Raw genomic sequence first — 16,042 nt, forward strand, 5'->3', positions numbered from 1 at the left:
ACTGCGCAGTCCCTTCCCATTTTATCATGGATATATTTAAAGTAAAAGTCAGGGACAGGTCACGGGCCTCCCTGAATTTTTCTTTATTGCCCGTGACCTGTCCCTGACTCTTACTAAAAATATCCATGACAAAATCTTAGCTTTAATTATGAACAGCCATTCTTTTTTGGGAAGCGACTTAGTTACTCTGCTGCTGCAAGGAACCCTCACAATCAAAGTAAATGCTAACAAGGAAATTGGAATACATATTAGTGGCAGAGAGAGATTAACGTGAACGGAGTCTGTGAAAGTTTGGATGCTCTAGGCCCTGATCTCATGAGTTGCTGAGCCCCCATTGCTCCTGTGGAAGTTGATAGACTAGAGAGCATTCATCACCCTACAGAACTGAGTCCTTACATTACCAAACATATAACCCACTGCTTAGGAGAACAGTAGCAAGTACATTCTTGCATGGATCAATGAAGTGAAGGGAAATTGATGCTTTAATGCCTGTGACCCTTTGAGTAGGAACAAATCTGTGAATGCTGAAATGTTACATCATTTAAACATGCTGTTATCACTGATTTAACCATATCCAGTATGAGAAATGACTCTGAACTTACATGCGTGGATCAGAGGAACTGGTGCGAAAAATGGAAGTACAGTTAAACAAATCAATGTTTTATTTAAAATTAATTGTGCTTGCAATAATGGCCTCATTAGGATCCAGAAACTTGATGGTAACATTGCATTTCACTGCTGTTCAAAGAGACAAAAGTTCAGCTGTAGGTTTGAATCTGTTGTCACTAAGGAAAGTTGAGCAGCTTGGGAACTTGATGATGATAGTATTTTGGAAGCTGGGTTAGCTGCATTGCTCTCAGGCTACTGGAGCACATTCACTTACGTTGTTAGTTTTAGTTAAGCTTCCGCCCTCTTCCCGCTGTGCTTATTTAGAAGCAAAATGACTGAGCAGACACCATTTCAACTGGGAGAAGTAATAGCATGAGGGAAGGATATGGCAAAGTTCTGACATTATTGCACCAAGAGCATGATCTTGAGTGCCTGTTTAAGGGAAACTTGCAATATAAACAACCCCAACTTTTCTCAGTTCTCTTTTATTATGGTTCTTGTCCACATGTTATCCCCTGCCTTAACGCACTGAGTCTAAAATAAAAATTTTACAAGACGACTGAGTTTTCCAAAATGTACAAGACTACAGCAATGTAAACATTCCAGTTATGGCCTCAGAAGTGATATGAAGTTTCTTTAAAACTAGGACGAGAGAGAGAGAGAGAGACTATAGCTACAGTACTATGTATTGACTAGATGTGGTCTCCACATAGCAATAAATATTGGGAGTTGACCCTTTTTGAAAGACAGCTTTGCTTTTAGCACATTAAAATTCTCTTTGCATTTCATGTGTTCTCCTTGGAAGTACATCATGATTTAACTAAGTTTGAAATGTAAACCAACTGAATCCATAAAATTCATTTTGATCCAAACCTGCTTTATTTTGTTAAAACTGATCCAATATTTAAATAGTTTCAGCAAAGGGCTAAATTCTGACAGGGCTAAATTCTTGAATCACATTGAAGTCAGGATTTGGTCTTAGATCATCTCCTACTCATGGAAAGTAAGAACCAAGGCTAGAAGTAAGGAAAAACCCTCCCAAATATTCCCCTTTTAAAATACAAGAAGAAAACAACTTTATGCTTGGGGTGGCTCCCCTGTGCAGAATCAGTTTCACCCTAAGCCTGGTGACCACTGAAGATCCCTTTAATTTCTAAAATAAAGCTTAAGAGAGAGTCAGGTGGTTCAGAGGCTTTGTACTTGCCCTCTGCTTAGCAGTGAATTTCACCCTTAGTGGGCTCTCGAGCACTGAAATCTTTCAGTATGTTCTCAGTGCTCCAGCACTACTGCTCAAATAAATTGGTTAGTCTCTAAGGTGCCACAAATACTCCTTTTCTTTTTGCGTATTCTGACAATAGTGATGCAGTTGAAAGAGCAGTCTGGGTCCTTGCATACAAATGAATATACTAAGTATCCCAGTATTCTTTGGAAATCTTATCTCCAGTGCTACTCCAGTTAATCACTTTTGAACTTCATAGCTTTTACACATCAGGTAACCAGTATGGGAATTGTTTGTCTGCCCCTCTCACAATCAAGTCCTTAGTGTAAACACTTAGAATTCTTTCTATGCATACTAGCCATTGGGATGACTATTGGAACATTCCATGCAGCAGGGACAGTCCTTATTGTAAGCAGATCTACTTAACAGACCCCTGATGCAAGAAAGCTTTTTGTCAGATTCTGTCCTACTCACTGCAACTGTTACACTGAAACAAGACATGTTTACCACACACAGGCCTCATTTGTAAGTCCCTAAGATAGCAAAGGGTATTCATGGGTGTAACGGAGTGCACTCACCTCTTGTGAGCGCCCCTACGGCTGAGTGCATATGTCTGCAGATATGCACACTCTCTGATTGTCCTTCCTCTGGGATAAAGCAGCGCCCCAGGACTCCCTCCCTGGAGACAATGTCTTCACCCTCTTGGGGCTTCCTGGCTACAGCTCTGTAGTTCAGTTCCCCCTTTGGGGTGCCTCACTGTCCAGGCCATATCTCCCCATGGCTAATGGGAGGTGGGGAGGGGACCTGGGCCTGCCCACTACTTCGGGTCCCAGCCCAGGGACCCTGTAGATCATAGCCATCTGCTGTATCCTTTTAACTAATTCCCTAGGCCACTTCCCCATGGCCCCGCGCCATCTTCAACCTTACCTCAGGGCCTTGTCCTAATGGAGTCCCAGCAACCAGGTCAGGGCTCCTTCTCGCTCTCCCCAGCGTCTGGCACCACTTCCCTGTCCAGAGTTCTGTAGTTCTGTCAGCTAGCCACACCATCCACATTCCTACAGCTCCAGCAGGGAGCTGAACTCCCTCTGACCCAGCAGCTCTTCATCTACTTGGCTGCTGGGCCCTGATTGGCTGTGTCCCCCCACAGCCACTCTAGGCAGCTTGGAGGAACCTCTCCACTGCCCATTTTTGGGGGTGGGGTGTGGCAGGGCCACAAGGATTCCAGCAGGGGGCCTCAGAGGATCTGGTATACCCCGTCACAGTGGGATTCAAGAGAATCAAGCGCAAACATTATTTTTCAACAAGTTGAGGTGTCACAGACCGCTCCACCTGGATGTGACAGACATTCCAGCTTTATGAAGAAATCACAGTATTAAAATACAAGCAGGTCTTGAGTTTTATTGGGAAGCACCCGTTTATATCTAGAATGAGGAGCTGAGAAAGCCTTGGTGGTGGGAATGAACCATGGTCAGTCCAAAGTTACCCTTTTTGCTCATACTATAGTGTGTGTGTGTGTGTGATATTTTGACTCTGAGATATGTACCAAAGCAGTGTCGAGAATTAAAAGGTCTACTTTCAATTAAAAGGTGCATTCTTGAGACTCGGTGTTCACTTCTTGATAGCCATGAAGAACTGGGGAATACTTTAGCATTAGGTTCAGCGTGGGATAAGTGAGAGGAATTACTTAGTCTAAGTGACTGCTGACTGTTCTATCAGAGAACTGTTATTACAATATAGGGCTGAAACTTTTGGCGCTCTAACAACAGTAGCAGAAAAATCTATAATGAGATGTACTGTGAATAACGGTTCTCAAGTAACTAATTGACAGACAATAAGTTTAGGACTTTAGAAAGGAGAAGGTCTCTCAGGACTTGAATTATACGGCTTGTCACTAAACAGGATGTAACAATTCACTTGACAAGCAATCACGGTGTGTTACTTACTGATTTGTGTGTTAAATTACCAGGATTTTATACCTTTCTGTTTGAGATACTTACATGGCCCCAGTCAGTGTGTCACATCTGAGCACGTGTTAATTTATTTATCCTCACAACACTTGTGTCGGGTAGGACAATGCTATTATCCCCATTTTCTACAGATGGGGAACTAAGGCTCAGAGACCAAATGACTTGCCCAAGATCACACAGGAAGCCTTTGGCAGAGCAGGAATTTGGATCTGAATATAAAAGTCCCACGTTAGCACAGTAACCACTGGACCATCCTTCCCTTCTGTCGTCCTTCTTTTTCATCACCTACTGCTCAGTTCCAATCCCTGATTGGTTTTGTTGATTTGGCGCCCTGTGACTTGTATGTTAGGTGATGGATTACATAGGTTTCTCTGAAAAAAAGTGGTACTGATTAGCTGCAGCAGCCTTCTAAAATATGCAGTAGCAGACACTCCTTCAGAAAGCTAATGTATTGATATGGCACTCTTTTCTGTAAGATATTTAGTCCCTGCGCTCTATGTCTATACTGCTGTCATTACAGTGATAACTGCACATCCTTAGGAGAGGCTGAGATGAGCAGCCACATGCCGGGTAATCTGCGTGTAGTGTTCCCCTCCCAAACTTCCCATCCAACCCCATCCCACCACATTTTGAAGTTGAGCATATGCCAACTTTCCTTATGTGCACGGAAGATTTCTGATTTCCTGAGGGGAATCACTTCCCTATACCTAAATATTATGGGTGAGATTTTCAAAGGCACTCTGCTTTGATCCAGCTGCTCCCATTGACTTCAGTGGAAACAGAGTTGGTCAATGCTGAGTGCTATTGAGAAATCTTACTTATTGCATTACCAGTGTGTGGGGAACTGGCCAGTGAAGAAGAAATCATCTCTGTGTAGTTTATCTTGTACATGATGTTATCGCACAAGTGGCTGCATTGGGATATTGAGTCTTCAGCATTAAAAACGGATGTTTTCTCACAATAATCATATCATAAAGCATCTTTTGTGATAGTGTCAAATTCACACAACACAAACTGCTACTGAACCTCTTGGATTTGGCCGTTGTAAATCAGGTATGCTGGCAAGTTCTCCCCACTCAAGCTGGTCTCTCACCTAAGTGAAGACTCCTGGTGTCGTAACAACCTCTTGGAGTGGGTAGGGGAGAGTGGTCCCAGCGTCTCCATCAGAGGCCGTTCTAGGGCCCAATGGTGGGCAGCTACACCCAACACCATGGGGTGCTAAGCTGCTGCCCCCAATATCCTAGACCACTTTTTACTACAGTCTCCTTCTGCTTCCCAGAGTAAATCATTTCAATCAAGGTTCTGACCCACACTCTCAGTCACGTACCTCTATTTGGTGGGTTTGCATAGATCTGTGTTGTCAGGTCTTAGCCAACGAGCTCCTGGGCAGTACTTTCCCGTCAGAGCAGCCACCTGCTCCCTTCTGCTGCCTGCCTCTGAACTGTTCTGCTCCCTTTTTGTGCTTCCAGTTTGAGCAGGCTATGCAGGTGTGGCTGGGCAGGGCCACCTGGGCCCAGAGCTGTTCTTTAACCCCTTGCTCCCCAATGTGGGCTTCACATACCCCATCACACCTGGGCAAGTCATTCTACATGCCTCCATTTCTCCATCTGTAAAATGGGGATATTCATAAATACCATAAAGTGCATTAAGATCTATGGGGAAAAAAACTATAGAAATGCTCAATATTTTTCATTGTGCACAGGATGACATATTAAACACATTATCACCGCTAATTGTGACTGAGTATTTTTATTTGACCTAAATACTTTCTGCCTTCAGAAGCCCTGATCAAGCACTTTTCCATGAAGGGCATTGCTAGTTATCAATTAGTTGCCTGGTGTCTCCTAACAATGCTTATACAATGTCCCTCAAAAGACTGGACTTTTTACAGACCACTAAATTGGTTTCTGAAGCAGAATAAGAGACAGATGCCTGACATTCCAGAATACATAAGGTGACAGACACTGTTGGGACTATACTATTAATCCATTTTACGTGAGGACACTGACTTCTTCACCCTCTTGTGATGGCCCTTGCCCTAAACCCTTAGGGAAGTGAATGACTCTGCCTCTGTTCCAAAAAGGCAAACAACTCCCCAGTCCCTTGAGAAGGAGACAGGTGCTCTTGTATCAGAGAAGGCTGCTTATCCTCTACACCTGGTAACACTTTTTAATTATTGATGTAACTCAGAGAGGAGGACAGAGCAAGGCAATAATTTATTCCCACTGAAGAAAGACAAAAGGGAACATGTAGTTGATTGTGTTACCAACCCCACCAGAAAATTATGTAAAGCTTAAAAATTTGCATTTTATGGAATTTTATTTCAATGACAATGTGATCAGAAGACAGATACTGGAGGTATTTGGTAAAAAACAGAGAAAAACAAAATCAAGAGAGATGATATTTGAATGAGTTAAACCAAAAGAAACATGACTGTGAGCCAGAACCCAGCCCCTAATTAATTCCTTTTTACCCATTCTGACAGCATAAAGGCTGTCTTAGAGAATTTCCCTGGATAACAGAAAGCTAGCATAACTGGCTGTACATCATCTGCTGCTGGCCCTAATGTGTTGCAGACATGCTGAGGTAGTGGTGACCTTTCTGTACACCGACAATTGTGATCAGCTGATCAGCCCCCAAAAGGGCTATTCCAGCAGGTGCAAGTTAGAGCCACTCTGACTTGCACCCTGTCCTCTGCTCTAAAGACGGGGTCGGGAGTGGAAAGCTCCACATTGTTCCCATATGTATAGGTCAGGCACACTTGGGGATCTGGCCCTGTGTCTTTCAGAATGCTGACTGAAGTGGCTTCTTGAGTCTAGACAGCTCCTCTTTTTATGAGTAACTGTTTTTCTTGACCTGTGTAGCTCCTAGAAATCTTATGAGAACCAATTCTGCTCTCAATTAGACCCTTCTAAGCCTGCAACTTCATGAAGGTCAGTGGTTTGGTGTGAAGTCAACAGAGTTATTCCATGATTAAGTTGATGTAATTGAGGCTATGTCTACACTAGAGAGCTTACAGCAATACGACTGTACCGATGTAGCTGCGCCCCTGTAAGATCTCTTGTGTAGCTGCTCTGTTTTTTCCACACCCTGAGAGACATAAGTTTTGCCGACCTAAGTAGTAGTGTACACATGGCCTTACTGAGAGCAGAATTTGGCCTTCTATTGTTGTGCTTGCTACCATTTAGTTACTTTTCTGGAATGAACATGTTTCGGTGACTCCAATTTTTAGTCTTTTTTGAGACTAAATTAATTCTGCTTTTGCAGGGTTTGGATTCACAGTGAAACAAATGAGAAAAGGAAGGAAACTTACAGTGAGGGGAATGGGAAGTGATCATATTCCAAATAAAACTTGCATTCATATACTGGATTATAGCAAATCAACAGTTACCTGGCAAACGCTAAGCAAGAAGTCATTGATCACTTTACATTGTGTGTACTCCCAAGATGCAGTCCAGTCCAGATGTTAATCATTAACCCTGCAGCAGGTTGAAGTGTGGAGACAGATGTTCCTGGAGCAGTTTTATTTTCTTAAACAAAGAGAATAAAGATAGGAATTAGACAAATAAATTGAGAAGAAGAAAACAGCCAGGTAGAACAAGACTCTGGTGAAATGGGTATAATAAAATTGTTGTAGTTAAATATACATTAATTTGTATTCCTGAATGCATGTTTTTCCCAATGATATCATTTGAATTTCCCTCATAGAGTATATTGTTGTGATGTATGGATTTTCCTGACTTATTATGGCATTTTAATCAACAGTTCAATGATGTGATAATATTCTTAAGAAAGAAAAATACAAGTGACATTTGTTTAGACATAATTAATGAAATATTTATATTGCATGAGACTATGTGATAAAGCCTTGTTCTCTTAGTCCATTTGCTTCTGATTACATTTGTGATTTTTTTATATGACCAGACATTCTGACGCCAGCCATTTTACACTGAGCAGATGTCATGTAGTAAAAATGGGTGCCAGATGCTAGAAGCCACAAGGGTAATTTGTTTAAGAGCTGGCTCAGACTTTTTGCATTCAATTACACTGCATGGTGAGCCTTACACAATCATTTAAGTAATATGGCTAACTTCAGATATGCTTTTTAATAATAAATTTCATTTCTGAATGCATTTTGAGCATCATGCTACATAGATGGTGTTTAAGGAATTAATTGATTGATACATAATACTGCTATGTTTAAAAAAGAATTCCAAATAACAAGCAGCAAAGGCCTTGGACACTGGCCAAAAATTTAATTAACACGATCAGCCAAATTTCCAAATTGCCTTTAGGTGCAACCTAATAAAGCTCAGGGCAGGTGCACTATGCAAGTGGCTAGGGTGAATGTCCATATGTCTCAAGCGAGAATACTTCCTGCTTCACTTTGTTCCTACATTTTAGGCTCTGAACACCTATCTGTCAAAAAACAAGTGACTGCATCTTATTCTTCTTCCTCTGATGGTGAATTTGAACACAAGCCTTCAATAGCACTCAAGGTAACCTTTACTTAGAAACAAAAAGTAACTTTCACTGTTGAATTATATTTAAAATTTGTGTGATTTTGATTTTAAAATGGAACAGTTTGGGGCCGGGGGGGGGGGGGTTGACATGCAAACCTAGCATTGTAATATATAACGGATTGAACCACATCAGGTCTCTTTCCAAAAAACAGGTACCAGAATTTCTTGTACCTGTCAGAACCGCCCCCCCCACCCCCCACAGGTTATAAGAACTTTGACAGAGATGGATTTAATTTGAATAACAGACGTGCTTAACATAAACCACTTTGAAGCTGCATTTCTTAAGTGGTTTTAATATGTAGCCCAACAAACAAACCATTGAAAAAATTAAAACGAACAGATGCAGATTTCTCTTGGGAAAACACCACTTCATTTAAAAAGAACTACAGGCAGATTGCATGGAAAATGTTATATTTATTCTAATCAGAAATATTAAATGAGCCATGCAGTCCCATCATGAAATTATACCCCCAAAATGCCTACTGTATACTGGGCTCAGCTAGGTCTAGCTGTGTTCCGGTATCTAATAGGAAATAAGAGAGCTAAAATACCAATGAGATTTTGATCTTCAACTCTTACTTGAAGAGAGAGAGATTCTGTAGGCTGAATGGCTCATCAGAGACTTGTTTACCCTTTCTCTGAAAGTGGAGGGGCATCAGTAAGTAGCATCAGTAGATGGCCTAACCAGAAAGGTTGCTTGGATTAGGAGGTGGCATTGTGAGTTGTTTTGTTTTTTTTAATTAGACAAGTTAATGTTTGTAGTGCAACCCACACACCTTCTGGGTGTGGTGTTCTGTCCCATCTAGTGGCACCGAGACCACTTAAAGAGAGAGAGTTAAATGAGTCTGCTCTACAGCCTGAGCTAATAACCAGTTGGCTTTTAGCTCATGCTGTAGAGGCTCATGTACTAAGCTCCAGAGGTCCCTAGTTCGATCCCGCCCGCCAACAAGTGGGGTCTGTCAGTGTTACAAGTGGGGGTTCGTCCGGCATTTCAGCTGGGAAGTCTTTGAAGCTCGGGACACACTTCCTCAGCTAGGGGAAGTATGTAACCCACACACCTTCTGGGTGTGTGTTCTGTGCCATCTAGCAGCACTGAGACCACAGAGAGAGAGAGAGATGAAATTAGTCTACTCTATAGCCTTAGCTAATAGCCAGCTGGCTTTTAGCTTATGCTGTAGAGGCTCATGTACTAAGCTTCAGAGGTCATAGAATCATAGAATATCAGAGTTGGAAGAGACTTCAGGAGGTCATCTAGTCCAACCCCCTGCTCAAAGCAGAACTAATCCCCAACTAAATCATCCCAGCCAGGACTTTGTCAAGCCTGACCTTAAAAACCTCTAAGGAAGGAGATTCGACCACCTCCCTAGGTAACCGATTCCAGTGCTTCAGCACCCTCCTAGTGAAAAAGTTTTCCCTAATATCCAACCTAAACCTCCCCCACTGCACCTTGAGACCATTACTCCTTGTTCTGTCATCTGCTACCACTGAGAACAGTCTAGATCCATCCTCTTTGGAACCCCCTTCCAGGTACTTGAAAGCAGCTATCAAATCCCCCCTCATTCTTCTCTTCTGCAGACTAAATAATCCAAGTTCCCTCAACCTCTCCTCATAAATCATGTATTCCAGCCCCCTAATCATTTTTGTTGCCCTCTGCTGGACCTTTTCCAATTTTTCGACATCCTTCTTGTAGTGTAGGGCCCAAAACTGGACACAGTACTCCAGGTGAGGCCTCACCAATGCCGAATAGCAGGGAATGATCACGTCCCTCGATCTGCTGGCAATGCTCCTACTTATACAGCCCAAAATGCCGTTAGCCTTCTTGGCAACAAGGGCATGCTGTTGACTCATATCCAGCTTCTCGTCCACTGTAACCCCTGGGTTCTTTCCTGCAGAACTGCTGCCTAGCCACTTGGTCCCTAGTCTGTAGCAGTGCATGGGATTCTTCTGTCCTAAGTGCAGGACTCTGCACTTGTCCTTGTTGAACCTTGTTTGATCCTGCCCGTCGACGACTGGGGTCTGTCAGCGTTACAGTAGCACAACCCAGAAGGATGAACTGAGGTTAAATCAGGCTTGGCATGACCAAAACCTGAAGGGCCCAAAATCCGATAACCTATTTCCACAGGAATCACATTTTGAAATGTAAGGGTATGATGCTTTTCAGGCTTACCTGAGGTGTCTAGGGTGTATCCCAACCACTAGCCCACAGCAGAAGGGAGCCCTTTCTCTGCCAACCAGGGGAACACTCCCCAACAACTAGCTGCTGACAACATCGGCCCCCTGCTCTAGGCTCCACAAGACCTGCATTTTCTTTCTGCAGGCTAGCAGTTTACACACCTCACTTTGTTACACTGGAGTGCCCAGTCCCCTATCTTCTGGACACCCACAATGTACTCCTATATCTGCTGCCTCTGTGGAAGCAGTGTAGCCCAATTCACTGGTTTCACCTCAATCTGACACTCTCCTTAGCACAAGGCACTTAGACTTGTCTATAGTGAAATCAAATGGAAGTTTATTTAGCAGAGCATGAGATACGAATTCAAAAACCAGCAAGTATAACAGTTTGGAGACATAAGGTTACATATAAAAGAAAATCCTAAAACGCAATCTATAGCCTATACAGTACTTATTAAAACATTACTTTCCTATCTAATAAGGTATTTCTCACCCAATGGTTAGTCCTTGCAGCACTTGCCAAGTTCAGAAAATTGGGATCCTTTCATGAAAGCCACCAACAGGCAGAGTTTCTCCTCTGTAATGGATAACAACTTGTTGCCATTTCTTCTGCTGTTATGCAGTTACAGGCTATTGTCTCTTAGCCCAGGGGGCCCACTCTTCAGACAGCTCTCCTAGGTTTCCTTCAGCTCAAGTCTTCAACTGATCCAGGCAGTAGACCAAGTGTTGTCTCCATGGATGCCCATTGTTCTCAGTATTGATTGAGTTAGCAATGAGACCCTGCCTCACCTCAGATGACAAATTTCACTTCAACAGTTTTGCAACTTAATATGCTACATTTTGCATATCGCTTAAACCATTTCCCATGCAAACATCTCACAGTAACCATGACAATCAACTAATTCTTAGCTTTTGGCAGAAACCACCCACGACCCCCTTCCGTGAAATATTGAGAAGGTGGTCAGACACAGAGGTAATATACCTGCTCGTGTGTGTCTGTGTCTAAAAGGGCAAAGGTGCATTGAGGAAGCAAGGCAGCAAACCCACTAGTGTATTTTTCAAAGGCGCAGATTAATATTTTGAAGGACTCTCCAAACCAGTGCAACGAAGGGTAAGCTGATCTGTTCCATTTGACCCCAAGCTTCCCCTCCCAAACTCATCAAAAGATGTGCAGGAAATATCAATTTGATCTTTGCAAAAACTTGGCTTAGAGGGAAGGGCTGGAGAAGTAGAAAGGGTAGCCCCTTTTTTCAGTTCTCAAGCTACATTTGTCTTTTAACTGCTTCTCCTCCCACTCCTCTTACCTACAATTCACCAACAAACATGTCTCAGAGAGTTTAGGAGACATTTCCAGGGAGGCAGAGGCTCTCCCATATGTCCATCCACATGCACTGGCTCACCTATGTGCAATGGAGATGCAGCAAATGCTTCCCCCTCACTTTGATGTTTGAGGCTACCAGCAATATTATGTAATTCTTTTTATTTTTTTATCTTTTTATTTTTTTACCAATTATTAGCTATCACAGTGTTTCAAAGTTTTCCTGGATATTCTGTGCTGAAGACATCAGTTGTTTGTAAAAGAAAAATGAGTAAGTGTTAGTTGAGACACAGATCTTGTTAAACTCAAACACCAGAAGCTTCAAAGAATAAAGCTCTTTAAAAAAAAAAAAAAAAAAAGCAAAAAACACAGTGTGAAGAGAAAGAACCAGAAAAAGAAACTGAAATAGAAAAAAATAATAATGGTGGATTAAATGAAATACAGAAAACATATAGGTGAAAAAGAACAAAGAAAACAGGCATGAACTGAACAGGGATGAGTTTCATGAATTCAAACAGCTGGAAGGCACAAATGGACATACCGTAATGAGCAAAAACTAGCACTAACAAAATGTCAGGTGGAATATGATGTAAATGACAAACTATAACACAAACCAGTGGCAGTGACTCAGGCCTGGCGTTGCTTGCCCTATTTTGAGTCACATCCACTATTAAATGTATCGATTCATCTCAGTTGGCTCCCAGTGCAAGTTTACATACCAGTTTTGCCTGGTATCTTACAGGTATCTTACATTCTCCATTGACAAAACTGAAGAGAAATTGAAATGTAGCATTCTGAGAGAATTCTGGCTTCTAGACTTCTATTTTCTTGTCTATTATTCTCTTATTTCCTGTCTTTCTTTTTCCTTGAGTGGGAAATCATGACTAGTCTTGAAACATTTTCAGATAGTATAAGTGAGGAACAAGAGTAAACAGTGCATGCCACTCCCTATCAACCCTTTAACAATTGCTTTGTTGTACTTCTTGGAGGGCATTGCAGTGGTCAGTGATTTGTGCCCATAAAAATGTTCCCATTGCAACATACCTTGTAACTTGAAAAATGAAGAGTGTTGATTATCACCAGGAAGAGAGGGGACAAAAAAGAAAAGAAAAGGATGCTCTTTAATGGCAATAATGAAGCTGTTTTTGGAGAAGACAAACATTATCTGGTTTCAGATGCTAACGTGATTGTTACACTGCTTCATACTACATCAATCTTATTACATTACAAGCTGCCCAAATTGAACTGCTGTTGTAGAATATGACTGACTTCAGAATTGCATCAGAGCTGATTAATAAACAAAGGGCCAGATCCTCTTCTGGTGTAAATTGGTATAGCTTCATGGAGTTCAGTGGAGCCACATCAGCTAGGGATCAAGTCCAGTCATTTTTGGAAAGCATATTTTTACATATAATATAAAATTTTAACAAACAAAGAAGTGATTATTTACACAAAGAAACTGAGTATTTAGTGACTGTCGGGTACAGTAAAAAATAGGTCATGTTTTTCATAGGAAGCTGGTACTTTCTGTTCTCTGGTAACCATGATGTTCACAGAAGCTATTGTGAGATGTGTGGTCATAGTTGTGTAGCTCTATGGATTCAATTTTCCCTTCATTGACAGAAATAGCGAGTGCTTAGCTAGGGATGCAGTGAGGGTCTTACTGATAATGTCTTAATGGTTGAGAATAAACCTAGCTGAGTGAATCAAAAACTACTTAACATTTGCAGCAGGCAAAAGTCTATGAAAATCTAAGATGACTAAGTACAGGGTATTGATTACCTTCTTTTCTCCCCTTACTCTTATAGGCAAAAAGGACCCTTAGAAGAAGGAGAAAACTAGAAAAGGAAACAAAGCAATTGGTTAAACAAGAGGAGCTGAAAAGACTCCATAAAGCCCAGGTGACAAAATAAAACTGAGGTCGTGACACACTTAAGGGTATTTTGTGGGTGGGGGAGAAAAGAGGGTGATGGGGGTGTAGTGTGTGGATATTAGTCCCTTTAAATAATTTGCAAGCCCTCTAGTGATGCTTACTGTGTTTTATGTTGCAGAAGTGCTTGGAAAGCAGTCAGAGCAGCAGGATGTATGCAGCTAGCTTTGCATGTTTATCTATAGTTAGTAAAGATGATTTATTTGGAACCCAACTGTGCCCATGTAGCTTCTTCATACTATTTTTATTGTCATATAAAAAGCAAAAGATGGAACAACTGGTGATGAGGATGAGCACCTAACTCAGGAATACAGTGGAATAGAAAGTGACTGCAAAGACCAGTGAAATTTAAACAAATAGGGCCTGCAAGTGAACTGCTAATTTAGAAAGGATAAAAAGGGATACTACCCTATTACTACACACCAGAGAGGATTAGGAAAAACACATGATTTTTTTCCCCGTGCCTCAGTTCCCCCACCTGTACAATGGGAATAATAGTTATTCCTTTGTTAATTGTGCAATAGGATAAGATGGCCCTTTTTAAAGGCTCTTTTCTCCAGACAAAGCAGAAGGAACTCTAGATTCTGCCCATGGTGACTCATGCAGTTCTGCACTTGAACCCTCCTATTGCAAGTATCTGTCATGCAATGTTTTGTGAGCACACTTCTCAATGAGCTGATCTCAAATGGTGTCTGATTCTAATGTGCCAAAATCACAGGTCATAGTTAACTCCCTTCACACCTATACACGAGTTGCATTCTCTGTCTGAATTTGCATTGTTCAGGTAGTACAGGCTAGATTTTCGAAAGTGCTCAGCTCCCATTTTGGCTCCTAAATGAAGTTCTCAATGGGATCTGCTGGGTGCTGAATTCTCTTTGCAAAATCTGGCCTTACAAATTTATGTGGAGCATTGAAGGCCACTTTTGCCTGTTCTGACATACCTTTCTTTGAGGCAGGGACCGTCTCTCACTATGTGTTTGTACAGTCCCAGTTTCAATTGGGGCTCTAGGTGTTACTGTCATACAAAGAGAAAATATGTATATATATATATATAAATTAGTGTGTGTGTGTGTATATGTGTGTGTGTATATATATATATATATATATATATATATATATATATATAAAATATTATATTAATATAAACATATATACACTATATAATGAGAAGTGAAATTGAAATCTCTGGAATTTTTAAATGGGTCTCCTCTACTGATTTATTGTACTTTAAATGAATAGATATTTTACGCTTGAACCTACTGCATTTTTCTCTACATTTTCTTGATATTTTAGAAAATATTTGACTAATCATTACTGAGAAATCAATGACAAAATAGAAGCAACTAAAAAAGAAAAAAATCGACATGTGCTTAATGTATTTTGTTGTAAAACTGAAATAGCAAAAATGAAACAAGTAAACAAAATTTCTGGTGGCGGGGGAACACATTTGTAAGCGTCTTCCCTTATTTTATGGCGATATGGTAATAAACATTTTCAGAAAGTGCCCAGTGATTTTGGGCGCCCAGCTTTGGACACCTTCACAGGGCCTGAATTTAAGGAAATACTAGGCACCTACCCTTTCAAAAATGTGGCCCTTTAAAGGTGTCACAGATCGGGCACCCAAAATCAATGGATGCTTTTGAAAATACTTGGCCTACGACATAGACATGTTTAGAGAGTATGGTCAGCTCAGTTCATCTCAGGGTTACCTGTTCAGTGCCAATTAATAGGAATTATGGAGCTATATACCCTTTTCTTTTCCATATCAGAAGGTTATATGAGAAGAAAAAATAGCTGAACTATCCCACTCAATTCAGAATAGTAGACAAAACCTTGAAGCTATTTTAGGTACCAATATGGCTCCCATTAGCATAGTGTCTGAGTGCCTCATAATCTTTAATATAGTTATCTTCACAGCAGCCCTGGGAAGTAGGGAGCTGCTGTTATCCCCATTTTACAGATGGGGAACTGAGGCAAAGCAAGACAAAGGACCAGATTTTTAAAGGTATTTAAGCACTTAAAAAGAAAAGGAGTACTTGTGGCACCTTAGAGACTAACCAATTTATTTGAGCATAAGCTTTCGTGAGCTACTAAATTGGTTAGTGTCTAAGATGCCACAAGTACTCCTTTTCTTTTTGCGAATGCAGACTAACACGGCTGTTACTCTGAAACCTAAGCACTTAAAGATGCAGATAGACGCCTAGCGGGATTTTTCAAAAGTGCTTTCAAAAATCCCACGAGGCGTCTAAATATTGATGGCAAATCGGGCCCTCAGTGACTTACCCAAGATGACACTGGAAAACT

The 16,042-nt window shown here is 41.3% G+C and overlaps 1 protein-coding gene across 1 annotated transcript in view; it reads left to right on the forward strand.

The window, feature by feature from the left end:
* MICAL2 (microtubule associated monooxygenase, calponin and LIM domain containing 2) overlaps nt 1-16,042 on the forward strand; it is a 179,428-nt gene that overhangs the window by 150,284 nt on the left and 13,102 nt on the right. Inside the window, exons 25-26 of the mRNA XM_084631941.1 lie at nt 8,200-8,294; nt 13,617-13,709. Of these exons, the coding sequence (XP_084488067.1) occupies nt 8,200-8,294; nt 13,617-13,709 (188 nt within the window). The remainder of the gene's footprint in view (nt 1-8,199; nt 8,295-13,616; nt 13,710-16,042) is intronic.

This window comes from Lepidochelys olivacea (genome assembly GCF_965140295.1).
Source record: "Lepidochelys olivacea isolate rLepOli2 genome assembly, chromosome: 6".
Lineage (NCBI taxonomy): Eukaryota > Metazoa > Chordata > Testudines > Cheloniidae > Lepidochelys > Lepidochelys olivacea.